The following is a 26,261-nucleotide window of genomic DNA, read 5'->3' as shown; positions in this document are numbered from 1 at the left end:
TCCAAACTGCTCTGTTTTTTGGTAAAGCTGTGTGAGGCACAGTTGTTCCCTAGATGGGAACATCCATCCCCGATGGATGAGACTCTGCTATCACACCAGTGACTGTTACAGTCACAGAAATTACATCAGTTCTTTATCTGTATAATGGTGAATAATTGGGTTTCAGCTGCATTCTGCCAAGTCTGCTCTACAGTCATCTCCCTGCAGCCATTCTGCTTACTGTCCTTGAAAATAAGAAGTGAAGGAAAAAGCCACGTCAAGTTTGTTCTCTGACAAATTCGAGGGATGCAGTTGGGCGGGAAGCATCACAGGTACTGCACGTATGGTGATGTGAAAATCCAGAGGTATCGCCTTCATTTAGTTGGTGGACTAAGTTTCTGATCTTCAGCTACCTACTGGATAATTAAGTGTTCTTAAAACATAAACGTCCTTGCTGTTAATTTAGCTTGCAAAGCTACAAGTATTAGCAGTCCTTGAACTCTTGCATCACTCTGAAAATTAAGGTTATCTAATACAATTCCAAGCTAGATTTGGAATTATAGCTACGCTTGCCAAATGGGATGTAATATGCTATTTAAATTGTGTCACACTTCAGCCTGTGGAAAACAGTTAGATGTGATGTGTAAAAATCATTATTTTACTGACTTCTTCCCTAAAGAGCTTTCTGAAGTAGAGATTAAACTTTGAGACTTTAATATAATTTGGGATATGGCAGAAGTCTGAACAAAAGAGAGAATAAAAGATCTAAACCATATGGTGTAATACCAAAGTAGAAGCAGGTGAAAGCAGTTAAAAATGAAGCAATTCCTTAAGCTTTAAAAATAGTTTGTATTAAAGACAAGCGGTTATAGACAATAAAAATTGGCCACCAATATATCGGTACATATGTGATTTTTCTGGATACGGAGGAGTTCATAAATCACAGAACACAACAGTAAATGTATTTGGACTTGAATTCATAAGAGATACTTGAGGTCTGAAATAAATGTATGGAATAAAGATTCTTTCAGCTTTTCCTAACAGTTACCATCTGACTGAACCAAGAGTCCTGTGGTGATTTACTACATGTTCATCAGACACTGAAGTTACTATGTAAAACAGCTAAAGATTAACTGAGGTTATAAAATTAAATGAGATCTTGATGGCTGATAAGTACTTGTCTAAGGTCAGCTGAGAAAGGTAGGACAGTGAAGAGAAGTTCTTAGTGGTTCGAGTAGAATAGGACACTTTATTTATGGGTTGTAAGAAAGGTGGTCCTAATGCTTAAAACACTGAAATTAGACTAATTCCAAATTTTTAGCTTTAAAACAGACCTTTAGACCTTTAGTTTTCCAGAATCAGTATCTGTGGGCAACATAAGGAATCTTTAAAAGACCTTTTCTCTGTAGTCAGTTTTCTGATTTTTAAAAGCATCAGTATTAGTGCACAGTCTTGGTTGGAGACACTGTAGTAGCAAACTTCTGCCCACGCCGTCTTAGCAAAACCAGTGGTTTAGTCCATATATTCAAAAGTCAGTAAGAGATGGGTTAAAACCCTTTCTTTTAGTAAGAAGTAACTAATACTTTTTATAAGGAAATAAACCACCAAACCTGATTGATCCCAACTGTAGGCATCTCACCTTAAACTGTAGATCTGAAAAAGAAAAAATCTTTGCAAGAGGCTTTTCTCTACCATCTACCCCTGAAATTTCTGAGACTTACTTTCAGCAGAACATAGGCATAGTCTCCTTCGTTATGCCTTGAATCATAGAAAATCAGGCTGAAATCAACACTGGAAAGTAATTTTGACAGTCTTCCTACCCTGAGGAGGGATGAAGTTTATTTAGAGGGAAGCGTTACCACAACTGAGATACAGGGTGGTTTGAACTTGCTTAGAGAGGATGCATTAGACTTCTTTGTGCCTGTAGCTTTATAAGATGATCCGCTTGTGTCTGGATGAACAGGTAGTTTCAGCAACATGGAGCGATGGCTGGTGGTCTCGTGTGGCACGCTGTGGCTTTTGGATTGGGTTGCTGCAGAGACGTCGCAGAGCCCATGGAAATGTCTTCAGGCCCCTGGACAGCTGCAGCTGGCAAAGGCAGGCATTGCAGCTCCTGCCTGCTCATCCCGTACTGCCCCCAGACCACAAATGTTTTTAAACGTATTCAAGAATACGTCTTGAACTGAAAATTGAATTTGCCTTGGTTTGTCACTGATATTTCTCTTTAGCTGCTTGCATCGTAATGATTCAGCCAGAGTAGAAATGATGGCAGCCAGCCACCATTAGTTTTCCGTATTGACTGGAAATGCATCTATTGAATTTCTTTTTTTTTTTTTTTTTTCATAGAAAGACTTTTAAACCAAACTTGACAATTTAGTACTATGCCTACATTCTTTGTAACCTTACAAATGCGATTTACTGTAGTAAGATTATGGTTTTAATTTCAGTTTGAGGTATAGCTGCGTGTTTGTTATGCCTAAGATGTGTGCTACTTGACTAAATAACATGCCAGAAAAAAATCTCATTAAAGACTGGCTCCAACGGATCAGCTTCCTAAGAGTCCTCTTAATGGTGTAGTTGGGTACCTGTAAGGTTGATACCCATCAGGATGCTATTTCTTACGCAAATGTTCAAACTGACTATTTTAAAACTTAGCATTTGTGAAGTGTTGCGAGATCCTTGAAGAACTCAAAATTGAATTCCGTTGTTGATGGTAGGGTGCTGGTTCTGTAGTTTTAACTTGGAGAAAAGGTAGACTTTCAGCCCTGTTTTTTATTTAAAAGGCTGATTTGGGATTACTTTTCCCCATCAGAGTTTCTGTGAACAAAGCACATAACCTTTGCCTTGCTTTTCCCTTTTCACAACTCTTTTGGGAGGGTTTAATGAGGCCTAGTACTCTAGAAACCTTCACATAGAGTCTACAGTATGAAATAACACCAATGTTGACACTTCGCTTAGCCTCTCCTTTTAGCTGGGCTTTCTTCCTTTTCCACCCCTGTTTGCCTGGACAGTTTACGAGGAAATTAGAGATTCTTCCTCTTAGGCTTGCGCTAATCTGCATCCTGATACTTGAGTGCACACTTTGACTTGTCGGTCTCGCTTGAGTTTCTTAAAAAGTAGATCTATTTGGTTATGTAAATCAGCAGTACTCTAAGCCTTGACCTGCTCATACTTGTTTGCTTACTCATTGCCTATCAGCAAAACCTCCTTATGTGTAAATAGACTGAAACTAAGTTGCCCTGTGTACTTCAAAAACTCAACAGTCCTCTGTTCTTAGAACTGCTCAGTGGTTAGTGGCATCCAGTTGTGTTAAACACAAGATTTCAGTGCTAAGAATAGTATCTGATTTGAATATTGGGTGCCTTCAATGCAAGAGGAGAACTTCTTGACTAGCCGTTAGTAACGGGCTCCCTTCTGACTTCCATGCTGGTTTTTCTTGGACCAGGTTTAAGCTGAAGAGTTCTTTATCCAGCAGCTGACGTCTGCTTAGGAAGTGTGGCAGTAATTAATAGGGGACAGGTTGAAATAAAGCAGTTGATGTTGGCTTGTTGGAATTAAGATTGCAGGTGGAGAGGAGATGCTTATTCTTGGGAATTCCCCAAGCAGGAGAGATGGGAAAGAGGGAAGGTTCAGATGGCAGATCAGTTGCCATCTCTATTCTAATTATTCAGAGATGATTAAAAGCGCCAGGTAACTGCTGCTATTTCTTTTTTTTATGTAGTCCCATGAGAAATGGCAATCAAAACCTCCTCTTGTGAGGCTGGAAAAACTTGGGTCTTGAACATATTAACGTTAGTAGAAGCCTTGTGTCTGCTTTGTGGCTCTAAGCATAATAATGTTCTTGTTCACTATGGAAGAAACTGTTCTGTCATTGTGGTATCACGAGTAGAAGAATAAAATTTTTGTCCAAAGCAACATGCCATGAAAGGGGAGGTGAGCTATGTGTCTAAAAATGTCATGCCTGTGTATGTTTTGTGGTTTATTATGGGTTTGCCTCTGTTCCTGCAGTGCGGTACAGCTGGGTAACACTGGTCATCTGACTTGTATCCCAGCGAGTCTTATAAAACAGAACACATGGCTCAATGAAATTAATAAAAACTTTGTGTTTGTCACAGTCCTTCAGGATTAAATAAGCAAAACATAAAAATTCCAAAAGAAATGTAAGCGTTTAAGATTGAGAATCCTCTTTATGTTATCTTAGATCTTAAAGGCACATATTGACCATCTGGTTAAAATCAGTCTTGCGTGCAGTTTGGATCACTCTTCCACAGTGTTCTCCACCTTCTGAATTCAGAGTGGGACTTGTTTAATTTCAGCATCTTTGGCACAACCGTCACAGATCCTAAAGCTGCCTTTCCACGTGCCTGCTAGCTTGTTACTCCCTTTTTCACTGCTAGTCCTTGTGCTTTTCCCCAGCACAGGCTCTTACCATCGCTGACATGTCAGATGTCTTAAGTGAAGCAAGAATAGCCTCGAGTACAGTGGAAACAGGAGGTGCAGAAACAACTCCAAATGGGGTTAACCTGTTACAAGTTACTAAATGTTGTGGTTTTTCCCTGCATCAAGGTAATGTTCTCTGAACTAAGATCCTCTTTGTGAGTCACTGTTAAAGTTAGGACTGCTCTGTGCCAGCTGAGCAGTCTGCTCTTTATATACAGGAACAGACTATCTGCTGTAAACTCAGGGTGTATTAGGGCTGTGTTTTAAGAAGCCTACACATTATTGAAAAGTAATATTCCATAGTTGTAAGAAAAATATCCACATATTTTTACAAGGGCACACTTTGAACCTCACAAAGCAGAAGCTGTTTTGTTCGTAATTACTGCCTGCTAGCCTGGTAGGTGTATGGTTTCCTTAGTGTGTAAGAGTATTTCTCTGAGGAGGACCAGAGCTCAACTTCTGAGTGTACTCACAACAAGTTTCCTACTACTTGATAACTCCTCTCAGATGATCTCTGCTCGTGATTACACAACAGGCACCTGTAGCTTGCTTTTTTTCTTTCCGCTAAACATATCACACTTATTCCTTTGAATTTGTCATCTTAGAGTAAGTATCTGTGTTCTGCTTTAAAGGAGCTTAATGATTTTTTTTTTTTTCCCCCCAAACATATCAGCAAGAATGGAAACAAGGAAGGTACATGTTGGAGTAGAATGGGCAGGCGGATGCCATTTTGCATTTTATTGAGTGCTTTGTGATTATAAAATACTAAAATAGTAGTTTTCAAATGTATTTTTTCAAGCAAGTATAACTAAAACCTTACACAGCAGACTTGCACTTTGGCATGCTGCAAAAAGTTGAGATTTAGCTTACAGTCGTGCTTTTCTAAGGAGCAGGAAAGAAGAATTTCACATAGGGAGCCAGCAGTTAAAGTTGTATTCAATTATACGCAATGAAGCACTATATAAAATGTCACGGTTCCTCTTCCTTAAGTTTATTGCTTGTGACCAGGCTTAATGGGCAAGCAAGATAACACACACAGAGACATAAAAGTTGGTAATATTTTCCTCTGAGTCATAAATGTGCATACACAAAGACATCCACTGCTGTTTTTCAAGACTTTCATGTAAATGATTATGTTATGAAAGCTGACACGAGGCTGTATGTAGTTTAGAGTCTTTCAAGATTAATTAGTGGAAGTTAGAGGACAGAAATGTGAATATTAGCAAAAAAGCAGGACCAATGTGATAAACAGAAAAGTTTAATCTTTGCCACTTAAAAGAAACTGTGTGTGGGAGATGGTAGCAAGCACTGTAAAACAGTTTTTTTTTTATCCTGTTTTCTATACTGCATGTATCGAAGAGCCCTGTGTCTAATAATAGACTACATGGTTCCCATTACTAGTGACTTAATGAAATACTATCTTCTAGTGAAACATGGCTTGTGTTCCTAATGGTGCTTTTATTGTCGAGCTTGAGTGAGTTCTATACTGTTAATTGTAAAGGTATCTTTAAATCTAAATCCTGCTCTATTTGGGTAGTGTAATTGTAGATATTGAAAGGAATTCCTTTTGATTTGTATTTTACACGTTAGGATAATGCGTCGTGGAATTTTTGTAGCATGTGTTCACTTTGAAAGGTTTTATTTTCTTGCATGGGGAACCAGTTGGATTTATAGATCTATTAAGCAAGGTGAGCTAGATATATACGATTCACAGTGATTTTTATATTCCTCAACTTGAAGTGACCTAGTGAGTTTGAAAGTAGCATAAAACTTGAAGCTGACGTCTTAATATTTGATCTGCTGTGATCACGACCTGTTAACCTTTAGCTTTAATGGCGCTATATAATTCTCCTTAAAAGTTGCAAATGTACTCTACTGTGGGGCTGATTGATGATAAAATACACTTTGCATAATCACCCCTCTAGAATGTGTGTTGTTTCTAGTAGATATTGATCTCCTGTATTTGTTATCTTCTATTTGAGGGAGACTTTGGTTTCTGATGTAATGTGGGTTTTGTGCCGATAATACGCTCAGCATCTTGATTAGGAGCTACAGAACGTACGGTTCTTGAAAAGGCCAAAGCTCGTTTCATGGTGTAGTTCCCATAAACATAAATTTTTAGATCGTACGAAGATGACTGTATTGACCACGATGACTTCGTAACCTCTGGTGGCAAGGAAAAGTCAAAAGACAATCCTAAGAAATGCAGTGTACAAATATTAAAACTGTTCATGAGAACTGCTTCACTTAAGCAAAGATTCCTAGAACATATATTATATTATATTATATTATATTATATTATATTATATTATATTATATTATATTATATTATATTATATTATATTATATTATATTATATTATATTATATTATATTATATTATATTATATTATATTATATTCTTTAACACAGACTGTCAAACAGTCTAAAGTTTTGGTTCTCTGGTCTCACGCAGCAGTTCAGACAGAAATAAGCTGTGCTACTTTCTTATAAGCTATTTGCTACATCTAGGTATTTAAAATTGTGAAAAATGCTTTATTTATTAAATAGGAGAAATAAATATTAGGAATATGATATTTGCAAGGGCTGTAGTGGCTGATGATGCTGTATTCTTGATTACTTGTATTCTCTAAGTCTGCTTCTGGTGTGTTGGTAAATGAGCCTGCAAATGTCTTCTGTGTGTGAAAAGATTTGTGCTCCTTCAATCACAAAATAACAATCAAAACAGAACACCTTTCTTAAAAGACTGTTTCTATTTGGAGATGAGCTAACCAAATGCGAATGGCTGAATACAAAGGGATAAGGTAGGATCTGGTATTATGCCGCACGCTTCTTAAAACACGCTTCACTTAGTGAGAGGAATGTTGCAGCACTGGGAGAGTCATAAAGCATCTTTTAAAAACCTAAAATACTTTAGAAAATGTAATTCGTTAGCTGAATGTTGATGTCATTTTTTTAAAGGCTGGTTGACTGGAGTTGCAGGGGGTTCCTAAGTACGTCCTGTGGAGGGGGTTCCTGGGAGAAGTCAGCAAGGGAGGCTTTTTAAATCTTTACCTTCTCAGAAAAGGAGTTTACTTAAGCATCTGAATAATTTCACCTTAAATGCTTTTTTGTGTTTTCTTTCCCATCAGATTTCCTTTATATCCAAAAGGAGGGGAGAAGCTTCAGTTTGAATATGGAGTATATCTTCTCAACAAAAATATAGCACAGGTTGGTACACGGAGATTTTTTTTTTTTTAATAAGTAGCTGTGTTCTGCTGAGTGTCAGTATGGCATGAGTGTGCATCTACTGACTTGTGATGCTGTTCTCTATGGCAAACATCTGAACTAGTGGAGGCGTTCTTCAAATCATTGTCTTCGCTTCCCTTACTGCTTTGTGCTCGAGACTTTCTCTTGTGTTGCTTGAAGAAGGGCTCGCCAGCTAATAATGAATCTTTTCCTTTTCAAATAAATACTTTGAGTCTGTATGCACTGTTTTGAAAATTGTAAATGCTTTCTGTTGGTTTTTTTTTTATTCTGTCATACTTGAAGATCCATTCGTGTCATTCTCATTGCTGCTTTAATTTTGCTGTATTACTTTAACTGGTATTCTACTGCAGTACTTATGATAAGAAAACGGAACAAGTTGGAAAACCTTAAGTCTTGCCCATGCATGACTTTATGTGTTTTTTTGGTTGGTTGGTTGGTTTGTTTGTTTTTTTTAATCCTCTAATCATCCCTGCTTCTTTGCTCTTAATGTATTTTAAAAATCATCCTTTACTTTGGCAAGCTCATGAGAGTTCACAAGTTTACAAACTTGTATTTGAGATGCTGCTAACCTGCTGCTGACTCATTTGGTATGGAATTCAGGAAATGTTCAAGAAGCTGGTCTGAAAGGGACCTGGGGAGGCCGTTTAGACTGTTGCCTAGTCCTAGGGCAGGACCAGCTGCTTTTATGCTCTCCCTGGTAGATGTTTGTCTAACTTTCCCTGAGGGAAAGCCTGTGATCGAAGTAGTCCCTTCCAGTGATGGGCTGTCCTGGCCATTAAAGTCTTTTCTGACACCTAATCCAAATCTGCCTTGCTTCTGTTTGACCACATAATCACTTCCTATAGTAATCTGTTCATTTAATTCTCTTCCTCTTTGCAAACTTTTATGGACTGGAAGACAACTTCTCCTTTCTAAAGTGTTATCTCATGGGTCATGTCATAGAATAGAATCATAGAGTCGTTTAGGTTGGAAAAGATCCTTAAGACCATCAAGGCCAGCCGTTAACCCAGCACTGCCAAGCCCACCGCTAAACCATGTCCCTGAGCGCCATGGCCACACATCTTTTAAATACCTCCAGGGATGGGGACTCAACTACTGCCCTGGGCAGCCTGTTCCAATGCTTGATAAGCCTTTCAGTGAAGAAGTTTCTCCTAATATCCAACCTAAACCTGCACTGCTGCAACTTGAGGCCATTTTCTCTCATCCTATTGCTTGTTGCTTTTGAGGCCATTTTCTCTCATCCTATTGCTTGTTGCTTGGTGGAAGGGACTGACCCCTGCCTTGCTACAGCCTCCTTTCAGGTAGTTGTAGAGAGTGATAAGGTCTCCCCTGAGCCTTCACTTCTCAAGACTAAACAACCCCAGGACCTCAGTGTCCTCCTTGTAGTGAGGCGCCCAAAACTGAGCACAGGATTCGAGGGGCGGCCTCCCCAGTGCCCAGCACAGGGGGACCATCCCTGCCCTGCTCCTGCTGGCCACAGTATTCCTGATACAGGCCAGGATGCCATCGGCCCTCTTGGCCACCTAGGCACACTGCTGGCTCATGTTCAGGCAACTGTCGACCAGCGCCCCCAGGCCCTTTCCCACCAGACAGCTCTCCAGCCGCTCCTCCCCAAGCCGGCAGCGTTGCATGGGGTTGTTGTGACCCAAGCGCAGGACCTGGCACTGGGCCTTCTTGAACCTGATACAATTGGCCTGGAACGTCTCATACAATGTCTCTTAATTTCTGAGCATTCTTGTTGTCTCCTATTCTCCATCTGAATCCACATCTTTCTTGAAGTGTGGTGCCCAAAGCTGTGCAATTGTTGCCTTCAAAACATTGAGAAAGATGGGAGAAGTGCTTTACAGCTCTCTTCATTTTTTTTTTTCCGGTTTATGTTCCGATAGATTTGTACTCAACAGCGTGAAACGGTGAATTTTGTGCTTTAGTGCAGCCAGCAACCCTAAGTCTCTTCAGCATAGCAACAGAACAATCCATTCTGAATTTGGGCAGGTGACTCATTTAATTCATGTTTTACATGCTGTACCTTGAATGTACTTTAGATGACCCTTTTTCTTCTTAATTGTGTCTCAGATTTGGTGACATAACTCTAGAAGATGGGGAAAGGTAGGCTGAGAACTCAGTCTCAGCTTTGTGCTGTCTGCATGTGAGCCTATTCTCCATCCAGGTCACCTAATTAAGGTATTGAATAGAACTGGGGTAAAGCCTGGACCCAGGTGGAGCCCTGCTTCACTAGCACTTCCATTTGCAGCAGTGAACTGTTGTTTAACTACACCCAAAGAGTACTTACTTGCTCTGTATTCATTCATACTTCATCAATATCCCATTTCCCCAGCATGCTTGCGAGCATATTACACCATAAAGTGCCAAGAGATTTATTTAAATTCCAACAGAAATATGGCACTTCGGTTTCTAACCTGTTTGTAAGGCATGAAATTAGATTGGTCTGACAGTTTTATTCTTGAAAAATTGGATCTTTTTTATGCTTAGTTTCTAGTTGTTTGGTTTGTTTTTCCAGTTCTCTCTCCCACCACTTTTTCCCCATTCCCTGCCCCAAATTGAAGTAAAGCTTCTGGGTCTTTTTGTGTTGTTTGTTTTTTAAGCTTGGATTGCATTTACCGTTTTCCAGACTTCTGGTATCTTGCCCATGCTTAGTGTATTTTGGAAGATAACCTCCAATGGCTCTGAAATTACTTAAAGGCTAAAATATCTTAAGATGAAGTTAATCAAGTCCTGCTAATCTTGGAAATTCACTTAACCAAGCTGTTAATATAACTTAGACTGTGACTCTCTGTTGCTGGTATTAATAATGGCAGCCAGCTGTTCACACTTGACTTTCATAGGGAAGACTAGTGAGAAAAAGGGATTAAATACTCTTTCCTTCAAATGCTTTGATAGCTTTCTCTCTCCATTACTGTGAAATCAATGCTTTCCTTAATCTCTACTTATGTAAATATATTAGTTCATTCTGTAACTTTGTGAGTCGGGATGCTGCTTGCTTTCCTTTTCAGCCTTTCATGTTTTTGTTCCTATTCTGGAGTTTGCCGTTCAGTTGTGTGATGCAAGTGCTTTGGGCTTCTTTCTTGATTGAAGCGATGAACTCCTCATTGAGCCCAAACCGGTAGCCTTTCCATTATTTCTTGTAGTCTGGGTTAGCTGGCACTTGTGCCTGTAGTGTCCTTATAGTAACTCTCACCACTTCACTTGTTCTCCTGTTTTTCTCTCTGACTCGTCTCTGAGGTGTTACCACTGCTAGGCCTACTGAAATCTCTCGTTCTGGTTTTGTTCTTGACTTATTTCTAAATGACTATGAACAGCTGAACACACGATCACTTGCCCATGTTGCCTTCCAAGTCCTTGCAGTTGGTTTCTGAAATCACTGGCATGTGTTTAAACTCATAAAAGTAAATGAAGACTTTAAGTATGTATTTGTATAAAAAAGCTTCCAAATTTACATGAGGTCACTGGTGCTGGTACAAGCTAAAGTAGTCCGTGGCCAAACTTTGAAGTGGTTTGTGCAACGCCAGTGGTTCACATGTTAATGCTTGAGATTGTATGCTGTTGAATATAAAAACATAATAAAAGTAAATCGGAATTTCTGGGGGGCTTCTACTACTTATTTAATCAGGAAAGCGTTACCGAAGTCCCTATAAACTGTTGTAGTCACCTTTGTTTTGGTATCCTTGGTCAAATATTGCAGTTTTTTATAGTTCTGCCAAGGGAAAATTCCATTGTGAAAGCAGCGTGAAAGCAGACCAGGTAGATAAGATGTAGAAATACATCACACAAACGTCTCTACTCAGGGGCTGACTTGATCTAGAAGCCGAGATTGTTTGAATCCTTTGTGTTTTCCATTGGAGGCTGGAACTGTTGAATTTTAAGTAGCTTTTAGAAGATCTTAAGGCCGCTTTGAGAGAAGCTTCCAGATATGCTTAGTTCATGTGAACGTGTGAAAATAATTAAGTTTGGATGGAGAGTGAGCAGCTGCCTCCTATCTCTAGACCATCACAGCCTGTGAGGGAATCCTTTTAAGGCCCAAAGGTGTTGGTCTTAATTCAAGGAACTGCTCCTGCAAATTATTCTGTTGTGAATAAATGCGCATCTGTTGCTTAATTCCTTAATGTGGGAAGATTGGAGGTGTCTAGGAGGAACAGTGCTGACTCTACTGGAGCATTAAGAGAAGAGCTTGAGTCTCTGTCACCTTACTTGAATCATTCATGCAAGTCTTGATCACCGTGGGGGAGAAACGAAGAGCCCAGAGAAACTTGTATCATTATAAAGAAATACTTTGGATTTGTATAAGCTTCCCTGGTTTCACAGATTTTTGGTTTTTTCCTTTTCACGATTACCTGGAGTTCTGGTGGCAAGGAGAAACGTGAGTGGGGAAGAAGTGAGACTGGGTTGATATTAAGTAAAATTACTGAAATAAAACTTCTAGAGATAAAGTGGTACTGTTTTGTAAAACAGCAGGATAATAACAATGAAAACCACATCTTGCACTCAAGAGAATTCAGCTGGAATTAGAAGCAGCTCAGTGCGAGCTTGGTAGAGCATTTATTTGGAGAAACTTGCTTTGCTGTTACATTCCGAAGTCAAAACAATGTGTGTTAATTCCGAGAGTTCGTAATAACTTCCATCTGTACGTGAGCACAAATTGTTTCAAGCCCCATATTTTCTATTTGTAAAATTGAATCCCTCACGAAGTTCACAGAGTAGCTTTTTATGTTGGATAATATTAGGTAAGACCATAAATTTCCAGTTAAGATTTCAGCTCTTTGACTCTAACGAACATACAAATGTGTTATTTTTTTTCAAAGGGAAATTAGCGACTTATGTCTAATAATATCAACAAAAAGAAAAAAATCACTGTCATTCCACAGCATTGTCAAAGGTGAAGCGCAATACAGTTGCTAAAAATGGGAGTGAACTGCTCAGCTCTCAAAAGCATTCGGCGCTGGGAGATCGTTCGGTAGGTAGCTGGCCCCGCAGCTCTGCGGCTGCTGAGTTATGGATGTGCGTGGAGGATCTGAGGAAGATGAGGCTTTAGTAGGAAAATGAAATGAACTCTTGCATTGGTTTTCACAGTAGAAGAGTTGAGATTACACTGTGAAAACCTCCTGTTATAGCGGATGAATATTAGGAACTCACTAAAGCGTTGTGCGGGTTTTTGTGGGTGGTAGGCAGACACACAGCATGGGCAAGCTGGCATCTCGGCGTTCTCGTCGCTCTGAACGTAACGCATGTGGCACGCAGCTCAGCTAGGGCATAGACGTGGACCTTGCTAAGCTGAGCTCTCACAAGTCTTTGAGCAGTGGTCTTGGTGCTTCAGGTTTCTTCCTCTCAGCTCTTTAAATTTTTTTTTTTTTAACCTTAGAATGGGGGGGGGGGGGGGGTGTGAGAGTGCAGTGGCTTTGAGTTTCAAATCTCAGGCCTGTAGAAAGAAAGAAGCTTCGTTGCCATTTACTGGCTGTTTTTGCTGTCTCTTCCCTTTATTCCCAGAGCCTTGACTGCTTGGGCTTGACTTCAGTGTAGGCTCTTCATTCCATAGGAAGAGATGATCTTATTTTAGTGACCGTCCTTCCTGAGTGAGCACACACAGTGTCACTACTGGAAATACCTGACCCAAAGTTGCGTACAAGATGATATTACATGGTTTCTTTTCTGTATTGGTTATTATTTCTAACCCATGCATATACGATGTGTAGCCATTGAAGACGGCATTACCATCTTGTTCCTGAAACTTCCAGTTCCTTCATGTATTCAGGAGGTTGTCCCTAGCACGATACTTGGCAGTTAGTATTCCTCATCCAGTTGCAAGATTGCTTGGAGAGGAAATAATTGCTTTATACCTGTAGAGCTGGTGTCTTCTGCTCCTGCTCAGAAGGGGATTTACTGCAGTTATTTTCTTGCATGGGAGAATCAGCTTGTTTGCAGCTCTGAGTATCAAATGATGATTTGGTATTTGTCAGCCACAGAAGGGGGTGGATGTTGATTTATCTCTTGATCATCTGGATTCCTTATTCTTATCTTTCTTATTATAAGGAAGCCCAGCTTCTCTACAGAGCCATAGGCCAGAACTATGATCGCTGTGAGACCCCTTTGAGTCTTGTTGCTGCTGTGACCTTGGTCCCTACTTCCATCTGGCTTGAGTGGATGTGGCCTCAGAAACGGGGGTGTTCTGTCCTTGCCTAAACTACTGGCTCTTGAAAGGCGACTCGCAAAACTGGGTACCAAATGAATTTGGACTGTTCTCCAACTCTTTAACTCCCTAGGGCCAAGCTAAGGAGTGATTGTGTCTAGTCTTACCCCAGTTCATCGCTGGTGTTTGTCACAGTTGGGGGCAGTCAGAGGATACCTTCCCAGCATCACTTCCAGGTTTTGTGAAATCTTTTTGGTTTGTTACACTGCATGAGTTAAGGTTTTTTTCTGTTCGTGTTGAATGCGTGCTCTCAATTGCCTCGCAAGGCAAGGCTTCTCTTCCGATCCAGCCTTGATTTGTTTTGTCAGACAACTGTTGAGTGATGTTAGTCTGATACTCCTATTCACATTGGCATGATTTGCTCAGCCCTGGCCAAAGAATAGTTCTGCTTTCATCTGGCACTCATTAGCAACAGAACTTTGCTATTTGACACGAAAAACTCACTCAAACGATCTTTCATCAGTTCCCCCAAGGATGTTTGTTTTCACATCAGTGCAGTACAGATCCAAGCAAGCAACTTGTGTCTAGCCCTCCTCTCCCGCGTCCAGAGTCGCTGTGTCCGCATGGTGGCAGGCAACATTTACGTGCTTTGTGTAACCTGCTGCAGATGTCGATCAGCCAATGCTGCCCTCGCGGGAATGGTGCTTTTTGTTTCAATTGCTTGTCTAATGCATGAGGTAAGTCACATTCACAGAAGCATAGAAGAAAAGCAAAATGCTTCTTGACGTATTTGAGCTGCAGTCAAACTGATATCTTTCTAATAGCTGCATGGAATAAAAGTTGAATGCTTACATACGAGTGCCATATGTAAAAAAAAAAAAAAAAACAAACACCAAAAAAACCCAAACTGAAATTCAGCTCTTAAACGTGAAATGAGGCAAGATGTCCAGTTCCTGGCTCTATTAGGCTATCTAGCATGTGAGAAAATCAACTTTATAATAGCAACTATTAAACTTTTCCATGGGAAGTTGAACGGCAGAAATGTTAGGACTAGAAATTTGTTTTGGCAATAAACACTACCGAGCAGAAGTGTCTTTAAGAGTTCTGTGGGTATCGGTGTAGATGCGGTGGTTATGACCCTTTGAGTGTAGGATACTGTGACTTGCACACTACATCTTTTATGAGGCCCCTAAACTAAGATCATAAAACGTACAGTTCAGAAAGAATGCACTGTCTGAATTTGCGGCCAATTTAACTGCATAGGGAAAAGTGTTCTTGAAAGAGCACAGGTTGAAGCCAGAGTCGAGTCCTCATCTTGTAAAGTGCCAAGCATTCATTTTAATGTTAAGAGGAAGGGACTGCACCTGAAAAACCACGAAGTACCTTCTCCAGCTGCGCAGAGCCAAAAGCTTTTCGGAGAGGTTTCATTCCTGAAAGTCTCCTAGGGTAGCAATGGGCTGATACCTAGCCAGATCATTTAGAATTGGGGAATTTACATATGTTTTTTGCAAACTTGTTGGAAGGCTTTCTTTTTTTCCTTTCCTATCACCCATGCCAAGATAAAATAAGCTGAAATGAGACTGGATTAGCTGTAACAACAGTCACCCTTTCATTCAGATGAAAGCCTGCCTAGCCTTGCCCGTAGGCAATCTGTACTGATCAGCAAAGGCCAATGTTAACTTCTTCTGTGGAGGAGCAGATCTTGGCTCTCCAGCCTGTCCTGATCACCGCACCTGCGGCTGGAGCCCAGGCAGCACTGGAGGCTGCGCTTCTTGCTCCGGTTGCAGGGAGTACGGAGCAGATGAGGTGGGAATAGGGGAGGTGGCATCACCAGCTGTGCCTAGAGTCAATTCTCCAAAATAATTTTGGGGGCCACCCCCTGCAAGCATGCGCTGTGTGTTAGATCACTTGTGTATGGTGTAGCTGTCATCGTCTCTCTGCCTTAACTCTTCAGCCCACTCAGTTTTTAAAAAAAAATCATGAGTATGTGTTTAAAATAGAATCAAAATGTAGTAATCGAAAGGAAAATGGATTCCTGATACAGCTAAGCTGACATAAACACATGCGATTTGCCAAGTTAAACTGCTTTGTACTGTATATAAGTACTACATTTTGAAACTGGAAGAGATAGGAGAGTGGGAAGTCTGTTATCAAGCCATGGCACAATGTGTTAGTGTAGGAAAAAGATGTAGTGTATGATTTTTTCCTAGTGAGTAGGGTGTGTGCTCTGGAGACAAAGCTTGACTTTCAGATATGAAATGTTAACACCTGTGGAATTCATGGACCTCATTTGTGAGCCCGTCTCTTCCTTCAGGAGCCTTCTCGCTTTCTGCCATGTTGCCGTCTCTTAATGGAAAAAAAAAAAAAATCATGCTAAAATGCATATTGTTTCCTGAAACCTTGCTTGCTTCAATGCATAAAAATTACTCTTATCTGTCATTAGCAAGCAAGCGACAATCTGTGACTTCTTTTTTTTTTTTGCTGAGCTTCTGTTATTTTCACTTCTTCCACCTGCATCCTTTGTTCTTCTGTTGTATCGTTTCAATATGTACGTTTTGTGTTCCATGAGGCAGGGTATGTCTTATACTTCTCTACATAGGATTTGGCACATCGGGGCACAAATCCTGTTTTGAAAGTTTTGGGTGTGACAGCTGCTCATGAATCACCCATAAATGCCTTTCTGGCTTACTATATACTGTGGTTGAAGTTTAGAGCAAGTTGTTCTCTAACAAAACGAATAAAAGTGTCTGATGTGTATTGGCTTATTTGCTTTTTGATCAGTCCAGAATGCTTGGAAATCCAGAGCTTGAAAGTATTTTGTTTTTCAAGAGACTTGAAACACTAATGGGGATTTTGTGTCTATCTTCGCTGGCCTTGTGCATAATTCATGTGAATAGTTCTTAAGCTAATATTGTGTAAATAGAAAAAAAAAAACAAGCTCTGGTTCAATTTAGCAAGTATAAGTTGCTAGTTGTTTTCAGGAAGGCTATTGCTGAATAGACCTTGGTTTAATGCTCCCTGACCTCAGCTTTTAAGCTTGAAATATGCTCTGTCATATGAGAAATGATTTTCAGTATCGGGCTGTCTTTGTGCTATTTGGTGTTCACTGAATGATGGTGTTACGCTGATAGAAAACAAGTCTTACACAGGTAAAACTATTGATTCTATACTGCTTGAATGAGAGGTCTTCACATTTGATTCGAAATCTAGTCTTTTTTAGAAGTCAGTCTCCTTTTCCCACTAAAAATAGCATAATGGATACCTGGGAAGCAGTTCAGCTTAGATGAAATGTGGGGCTGGGAGCTGAGAATCCCTAAATTCTTCCCACATTCTTCCTAAATTTTTCCTCTGTGGCATGGGCCTTTTCACTTACGCTTTCTCGGAGCAAGAGCCTTTTCACTTGAAGGAGCAGGTTTCACAAACCTGGACGAATGCTTTAGGAAAAACTGCCAAAAGCTCAGTTTTACCCGTTTTAAAACAAGGGCTTTCCTAACATAGCATTAAAGAACAAATAGGTGAAAGACTCTGTGTTTGCAATACCTAATGGAGTGCGTTGTTCGTGCACGCTGAAACAATTCTGCAGGTTCCTTTCCTGCAACATCTCAAGGTACAAGGTAAGGCTAGACTGATGCCAAATGGGAAAATGGCCTGGTTTAGGAGGGGATTTATCAAAAGATGAAGGTAATGAATAAATGGAGGAGGAGTGAGTAGGACCATATGCAAATTTCCCAAAACTTAATTGGAAACTTTACTATATTGCTCTGAACTGTCATTGAGCGATCATAGAATGGTTTGGGTTGGAAGGGACCTTTAAAAGTCATCCAGTCCATCCCCCCTGCCATGGGCAGGGACATCTTCAACCAGATCAGGTCACTCAGAGCCCCGTCCAACCTGGCCTTGAATGTTTCCAAGGATGGGGCATCTCCCACCTCTCTGGGCAACCTGGGCCAGTGTCTCACCACCCTCAGCCTAACAAATGTCCTCCTTATATCTAGTCTGAAACCTCATCGCTAGCAGAGAGAAGTTCACAGGCTTGGGTGTGGATGTTCATCTGCCGCCGGAGCTGATGGGATAGCCCTGGTGCAACCCACGCAGCCTTTCAGCCTGGCTGATGAGTCTGGGCTCTGTGCTATGTTCCCTCTGATTTCCAGCCAGGGCAAGGTGGGTGAATTCACCGTACCTACCCGTGCACTCCTCAGACTGTTGCCCTTTTAGTGTTCGTAGGTAAAAAGCGAGTTTCAGATGTTCTCATGCAGTGCAAAATTACCCTCGGGGAGCTAAACACATAAAGAAAACGTCATGTTTAAGATATAGGTACAAAATATTCCTTGTCTTCCTCTTTCTGGCTTTTGCACATCTGAACTTTTGTTCTGTGCCTGATGTAATGATTTTTAATACAAAAGTTCAGGAGGAATGAGGTCATAGGAACTAAGTGTGCCCATGTCTTATAATCCAATAAATATCACTTTGTGATACCGAGGTGTTTTAAGAAGTTCTGACCTGAACCTGGGAAGGTTATGCTGTATAGTTGCATCTCATCAAGCTATAATGCAGCAAGACTACAGCCGAACAGTAAACATGGTTTTAGTTATTTGAGTGCTTCACTGGGGAAGCGGGGGAGCTTTTCTGAGGCCAGTAATTGCTCTATCTTCTAAATTGCCTTGTTTAATGTTCTTTCTGTAAAATGGCCATGGTATATGAGAGGCACCTTTATGGGCAAGGAGGCCCGTATATGTTATTTTTATAGCGAGCCCACTAACCACCAAATCTTACAGGAATCGTTTACTTATGTAAGTGACTGTTTCCCCCAGCCTGTCTTTGACGATGGTTTTCCATATGCTTACTGGGACACCAGGCTCGAACCGTGAAGGCTAACGCTGGAGACCTCTCTGGAGGGGTATTGTGTTTGCTCTCGGGAAGGGCTTCGCGAATACGAGCGAGAGTCCTGGAGGAAACGCGGCTTTTGGCTCGTCTAAATGTTTAGTTCTACAGTGTGTTCTGCATGTACTCAAACACGTACTCCTATTTCCTTATTTTCTTGTGGTCTATCTCCAATAAACACGATTGCTGTGAAACCAAAATCCAGTATTAAATATTGCCTATTATCACATTTCAGTTTTAAAAATTAGAAGAAAACTACTTCATAAATGTTTGGCAGAATATTACAAGTTGCTGAGGATTAGCGTCCAGGCTGCTGCTGGGTTTGAATAATGTTCAGACTCTGTGTTTTGGTGGTTGTGAGGGGAAGAAGCAGCTTAATATACTTCTAAGGCAAATCAAAGACGGTAGAGGGGAATTTGATCTGTTATCAGATGAGAATGTAGTTTCCCTGCTCATTGCTGAATCACTCCTGGACTTCGATTTTGTGCATGAATTCCCCCTGCCTTTCAGATGGAAGTGAATTACAATTCTCCAGCCTGAGAGGAGAGGAAAGGAGACAGGCTGTTCTTGGGGTAGCAAGACCCAGTGGGTGAGAAAAAGTTACTGTATGAATTCGATGCAGTTTGCGAGAACTGAAGCAGTTAGAGCTCCATGCTAACCCGATGTGTGTAGACACTTAACCGTAACGCAGAGATCAAAATTTCCTAACCTGACTAACTTGACAAACTTTCCTAACATTGACTGTCTTGGACCAGTGGCTTTGCAGCACCTCGACTGTTAGTTATCGCTGTTATAGATCAACGTAAGAGAAGAGGAGAGTATCTTATTGATAGCAGCCTCTACCTTGTACATGGGGGGGAAATCAGGCTAGTTTAGACTAAGCATGTTTTAAAAATAACAGCGTGATTGTAAGCAGCCTTTGAAGGGACAGCATAAAATGGAATTGTTACCTCCTGTTACTGCTTTGATTGCTGTTTGTATGCCTTATTTGTTATTGCGAAATCAAAATTGTGACGGGAGTCCTTTGAGATGGCTTTCATGAAGGCTTTTTTAAGTACGCTGGGTCAGCTTGAGGAACTTCAAAGCGTGTGCCCGGTGGATTAATGAAGGACATGGGTCTTCAAGGATGTTGATGTAACTTGTTTTTCGTGTTAGTTTAGTACTCTTAGAAGAATTGCAAAGTAACCATCGGCTTTTCAGGGTGGACCTCTGAACAGCGTTGAAAGCCACTTGGGAGAAGGAGGCAGGCGTTGGCATATCAAGCTACAAGTCAGCGTTTCCATAAAAATAGCTGTGTATTTGAGCACTTCCTCTTGTTTGGATCAGGGCTGTCCCTGCTGTGGCAATCCTCTATTCGCTCCTTCTGCAAGCAAGATTGGCGACTTGAAGACTTGTTATAATCACAGTGCTTGCTACGTTGCTTTTTTTTCTCTCCTACTTCCCCAAGAAGCTTAAAAAAAAACCAAAAAAAGCCTTGGTTAGATTTACTTCCAAACTGTGATAGATGTATGCTGACAGTCTTTTAAATATGAACAAATGAAAATGAATTTTAAGTGTTTAGTGTTGAGACACGCTATCTAAAGAGCTAATTGATACCACAATGAGTTTCGCTAATGTTGCAGCTTAAGGGTTTTCAGTAAACCCATGTAGCCGTTCGGAGCTAGAACTAGCTAGATTTAATAAAACAAAGGGAAGCAACATGTTAAGAGTGCAAATAATCTAAAATGTTATAATTTCCCCCAAAAGGTATAAACACACACAACTGTTTATATAGCAGCAGGCATTATTTCACTGATCCCCCAAGGTTGTTTATATAGCAACAGGCATTATAACAACACTTTCTGTTTTCATTATTGCAGTGCTTAGTCATCTGAATCCCAGCCAGTGCTCCTTCATACTCTGAAAAGTCATCCAGGATCTTGTAAAACAATTAACTATGTCATTTTATTAAAACTTGCATTTTATATTTCTCTCCCAGCATTTGACATCCTCTGAAAACCTTCTGTAAATGCTTGGCTTCTAACCAGTACTGCAAACTTGATGGAAAGTACACTTTTGCTTCTATTTTTGTTTGTGGGTTTTCACATTTGTGGAACAGATGTCCTTTTAAATGCTCGGTGCTATCAAGAAAAACTTCTCATTTCACTGCGAATATTTCAAAATTGCTCTTGACTGCCTTAACAGTACATGAGCTCGCATAGCGCAGCAGTGGGTTGGGTCCACCTCTTGTAGAGGTGCTACAGCATCAAGGACTGGTCGCCTGCAGTAGAGAAGTGCAAAAATGCTGGAGGTTTCAGTGTAGACTCGAGTATTATGCATAACATGTACTGATGTGGCTGGTATTTTGAACTTCATTAACATAGTCTGAGCTGTAAGAATGCTTTCACATGTCTTAGAACAAGATGGATACGGCTGGGGAAGCAATATGGTAAATGATGAACAGATGAGTTCAGAATTGGAGTCATTCTGTGCTCCCAAAAAAGGATATTCCAGTCAAGGTACTCTGTGGTTTCTGGCTGGGAGTAAATATATATATTTGTATACCATTAGTCATTAAATACTGTTGCAGGAATTAGTATAGGAAATGGGCTATTCTTCTTTGCACGTAAATGCAGGATATTCTTATTTTTCGGAAGAGGCAGCCCCTTAGTGGCAAAAGCCCTAATTTTGATCTTGGGTGCGATCTGGTATTACCCAGAAATAGAAAGATAGCTAAATGGTTTCTTTTTAAGACAACTTTTTTGAAAAACTTTAATTCTAATACATCTTATGGAATTTATAGGAGAGTAACTGAACCCTTGCAGGTTTGTATTTTAATTAGTTAACAAATGAGGTAGCTACACTTGTCATGATTTAATGAATGAATGTTTTGCCATGGACTTGTTACCTTTAGGAAGGTGGTAAGCTTTTATGTTGTCTGCCATGATTTTAATTAAGTGTAACAGTCTAGTTGACAAAACAACTTACTTGGAAGATGCTTGGATGGCAGGAGTGGTTTAGAGATGCTCGGGCTGGAGCTGATCCTCTGCTGAGGACAGACCACTTCCAGCAGAAGCTCAAACCATTGCACAGAAGGAAAGGCAGCTAGAAACTGGGGCAACTGGATATTTTTTTTTTCTCCCCCTTCTTCCTAAAGAGTCTAAACCAATTATGCCCGGCTTGTTATGAGTTAATTTTAATTTGTTTGTCATACCTCACCTACAGCTAATACTGTGGTTGTGTTAGCTGGAACAATTTTCTTGGTCTTTAACGGAAATTGTTTAAACATTTTATTAGAAAGCTAATACAAGCTTTAGGAATAAATCTACCTTTCACTCTGAGGACCGTTGTTTTAAATGCAGCTTCTTTCAACATTTACGGTTTTCTGTGATGTTGGAATAAATAGCAAGTATAATATAAAATACCCACTAGTATGATAGGCTGGTCTTCTATAGAGGTAGAGTTGGCCTTAATATAAATTTAATCTCAAAAACCTCAGATTTTAAAAAAGCGGTCTAGGCAGTTAGCTACTGACAGTTATAAATACTGTCTGTCTCTTGTTAAAGCCTTTTCATAATGCTGAAATTCTTAAGTTTATCACACTGGATTTGTAGCGTCAGAGGTTTGGGGTACAAGTTTTCTGAGAAAGGAATCAAACTGGGTGAACTGAGATTTGTTTTCTAAAATCCTGTAGAAACCTGACGATGGTTTGTTTGGTGTTTTCCCCAGTTACAGTTTACTAGCTGCTTCTTTACATCTCTAATTAGATAACTTTGAATGATGTCAGTTAACCCAAAAGCCAGAGCAACAAAGTGCAATAAAATGTTGACATTTTCTCTTTTTGAGATGAGTAAAAGGAATAAATCCGTGTAATTGAAAGAAACTACAAAGTGAGATTTTTTTTTTTTTTTCCTCCCTTACATATCAGTACCCTTAAGTTGTTCTGTCTTGAGCTGTTCATAAAATATAAAGCATCTCATCTGCTACACTGGTTTCTGTGGAGTAAGTGTTGCTAGTAACTGGTAGGAGAGCAGACTTAGACTCCTGACTGAAGTGTCTGATGTCTTTAGCTTATTTGTTTTCCAGTTCATGTTTACTACGTGTTTTTGTTCGGTCAAGTAACATTTCACACAGCACTTGGGAAAACAGAGCTGTATATAGGAGCTAAATATTTGTAAGGAAACGGCAATTAATATTTTATTACTTGAACATCATTAATGATTTACTCACAGTCCCATGGAGAGTACACGGTCATAAATGTGAATGCAAATCTTGGACACTTGTTCACTCAAATTAAACCAGGCACGTTTTCTTTGGATGGCCGGGTCTGTAATATCCTGAAGGAACAATCTCATCTTTAAATAAAATGCCGCTTTTGCAAATGCTACTTGGTTCCTTTGGAAACTTAGTGTGGGGTGGGTGGAGATGGGTGATGTTCAATAGCAACGATTGAAATGTGAACTCGGGTTTTGAGGAGGATCGAGAGAGCACACGGTCACCCCTTGCCGCTTTTGTTTTCCTACCCGGACCTCACGTTTCACTGCTCTCCTTCTTGCCTCTTTACATCTGCCATAACGCTAAGCTCTATCTTTAAGTTCCTTTTAATTTTCCTGGGCAAAGCAGCTGTCCTCTCCCTACGTTTTTCTCTCTTTAAAATGGATTTTAATGTTGTATGAATCCTATTGTAAGAGGTCACAGGCGATGGTTATTACTGTTGTTCAGTGTCTTGCTATTTATTGCATGAGGTGGAGTAACTATCCCTGTATGTGTGGTGTTGGCTGTTAAAAAGTATTAAAATTAAGGAAGGGTGCATGAGAAATGTTTTATGGTTTGGGGAAGAAAACCAGTCTTTACTAATGATGCAGCACTGGCAGAGGGTAAGAGCAGGAGGAAGAAGAGTTCTGCTCTCTTAAGTAAAAGAGGAATCTCATTTTTTTTCTCCCTCCTTGCTCCCATTAGAGCAAGGTGGTGGAGAGATTTCTTTTTCCGTAGAGGTGGAGAGATTTCTTTTTTGGGGTATGTGAGACTACTGCAGACCACTGCCAAGTAGGAGTTAACCTTGTTGCATTACTGGGGAGGTAATTTTGGAACCAGACTAAAACCTGGGAAGTAACTCATGGCTCTGATGCTTCGACTGATTTTTTTTTTTCTTTCTTTTTTTTCCCCTCCCCTTGTCACCAGAAGGCAGATGAGTTTTTCAACAGCTTGTGGGATTACTTGTAGGTTTATTTCATAAATACATTGTTGTCAGCATGTGTTGATAAAGACACATAAGGCAATAGTGCTTTGTTTTTAAGCTATTACAACGCCAAAATAGAATGCAGTTTATAAAGTTAAATCATATTTTTTTCTAGAGGTTTCACAAAACTTACCTCCTAACTTTACTTACCGTGCATCTCTACTGTTTGCAATATGAAAATGTGTGTTAGCAGAAACAGTGGTTTTGCTTGTATTTTGATACAAAAGTCTCACAGGCATTCCTCTGATCTTGGCTGTCGGAAATAGAGAGATCCCGTAATCCAATTCTTTTCATGCTCTGAAACCTTAGAATTTAAGGATGACTATAAAGAGGGGTATTCTATGAACATTTGGTTGTAGTAGGAGGAACAAATGTAATGGTTTTGGGGTTTTTTTCTCTTTTTTATTTCTTTTGCCCCAGGCTAGTTCTTTGGTTAACCAAATCCACTGTAATCCCATCAGGAGAATGTGGTGATCGTTTAGTAATTTATATTGTATGGTTGTCTTAATCCAGGTTCTGTCATTGTAGCAGAAAATATGAATCCAAGCCCACCATATGACTTGACTGTGTCCATATGGAAATAATAAACTGTGTAATAAATGGCCTACTGTTGTACAACGCAGTACTGAGGGTGATTTTCTTCCAAAGCGATTTTTCTTTCTAAAACTCAGACAAGCACAGAAATCATTCCCAATTTCAAGAGTCTTTTTCTGTGAAAAAACTGATTGGTTCATTGTTTGGGCGAAGTCAGAAATCTTTCTAACTTAGAGGATGCTTGCCTATACCTTACTTTCGTCAATTATGGAAACAGGTTGTAATTCTAAAAAACGAATTTAACTTTGGGTGGGATTGTTCCATGTTTCAGCAAGTAGCTCTATCAGTATCAGATCTGTGCAGTTACTTTATGTGTATATTGGAGGGCAGCTGCGGCTTCTAGAGGGTGTTACCATCCGCTGAGAATACGCATATCACGCTGATACGGTTTCATTTGATAGTCTTAAAGATATTGGAATTTAGGGGTGGTTTTTTTCATATTTTAACCACACAAGGGATAAATTTCCCCGCAAAGTTTCCCTGAAGTTCTGAGATTGAAACTTGAATGGAAGAAAGGCTTTTTGCCTTCCATGTGCCGTTTTCTCCAGAGGTATTTTTAGTCTGGGGACTTCTTAAATAAGTAGTTTATAATTACCAGCAGTGACAGTTGTCATGTGTACTTTATTTGATTAATCTGAGGGTAAAAGCAAGTTGCAGTTTGCATGGAGTCCGTGTATTGAATCTTTTCATTTGTGTTTGCACCCACGTAGGAGTTAATACTTGAGTGTTAAAGTAAGTCAATATTTGAAGTCTTTCTGTTAGCTACATGGCATTGTATTTGAATGCTGGGTTTAATTATGAGAATAATAGCAGCCGTTTAAATGTTGATGTAAACTGTATAAGGAACACAGATTTAGATCAGTTGTGTGACAGTATGTATTTTTACTAGTTGATATTACTGTAAGAATTCCCCTACTGATCCCAGCATACATTGATACGCTCAGGATGACAGATGACACTTGCACACAAATAAATGTTTTGAATCTGTGAATATAGAACATTGTGTTGAAATTTGGCCTTTTCACTTAATGGCTGTATTTTTATTAAGCTGTGTGGCTGCTCTCCTGTTACAGATTGGAAACGGAAAAAGTGTAATGAGGTTTAGCAGTCAGATTGACTGATTATTTTGTCCCTGTTCTTGGGTGGGTTTTGCTAATACGAGGTTATGAGTATTGAATGGAACATTTCCTTAAGGGGAATAGATCTCTTGAAACTGCTTGATTATCCTACGCTTTCTTTGAAAACCTAGTAAATTAACTGACCATAATGTTATATTCATTGGAATCTGGGATTTGGAAAGCTGTGCTAATTTGTTTTGTCTGTTCTTGTAGCTTAGGTATCAACATGGGCTGAGTACTCCAGATCTAAGGCAAACTCTTCCGAACCTGAAAAACTTCATGGAGCTTGGGCTAATGGTTAGATGGTAAGTATTTTTTCGTAATTAAAAAGCGGTGGATGCTACAAAAAATTTAGCTGTAAAAATTTTTCACAAACAAGCAGCTCCTCTTGGTAAGAGTTAAGCATGCTTGGTGAAGATTGTGACTTCCCCAAAATACAGGCTGTGTAAGATGTCCGCAATATTCTACTATTTTCTTCTCTTTTAATATCATCCATGTGATGGGCCCACAACACTTCTTGCAGGAGTGGGGGGAAAACTGAAAAGCAATGTTCTTCACTAAAGGAAAGTGAATGAATCATTCTTTTAAGACTGTATCTAAGGGTTGGTAGCGGATGCACCTTCTGTGTTTGGATAGTCCAGGAG

At 39.9% G+C, this 26,261-nt stretch overlaps 1 protein-coding gene across 5 annotated transcripts in view; it reads left to right on the top strand.

The window, feature by feature from the left end:
* Window positions 1-26,261, top strand: part of UVRAG (UV radiation resistance associated) — a 102,668-nt gene that overhangs the window by 61,493 nt on the left and 14,914 nt on the right. For all 5 annotated transcript variants that reach the window (XM_087758122.1, XM_087758119.1, XM_087758121.1 and 2 more), the window contains 2 exons: window positions 7,550-7,628; window positions 25,831-25,922. In XM_087758122.1, the coding sequence (XP_087614248.1) occupies window positions 7,550-7,628; window positions 25,831-25,922 (171 nt within the window). The remainder of the gene's footprint in view (window positions 1-7,549; window positions 7,629-25,830; window positions 25,923-26,261) is intronic.

Source organism: Nipponia nippon, unplaced genomic scaffold, assembly GCF_047370975.1.
Source record: "Nipponia nippon isolate SJK-2023a ecotype South Korea unplaced genomic scaffold, ASM4737097v1 scaffold_2, whole genome shotgun sequence".
In the NCBI taxonomy this organism is placed as follows: Eukaryota; Metazoa; Chordata; class Aves; order Pelecaniformes; family Threskiornithidae; genus Nipponia; species Nipponia nippon.
Note: the sequence above shows the minus strand (reverse complement) of the source record. Positions and strands in the feature narration are given on the sequence as shown.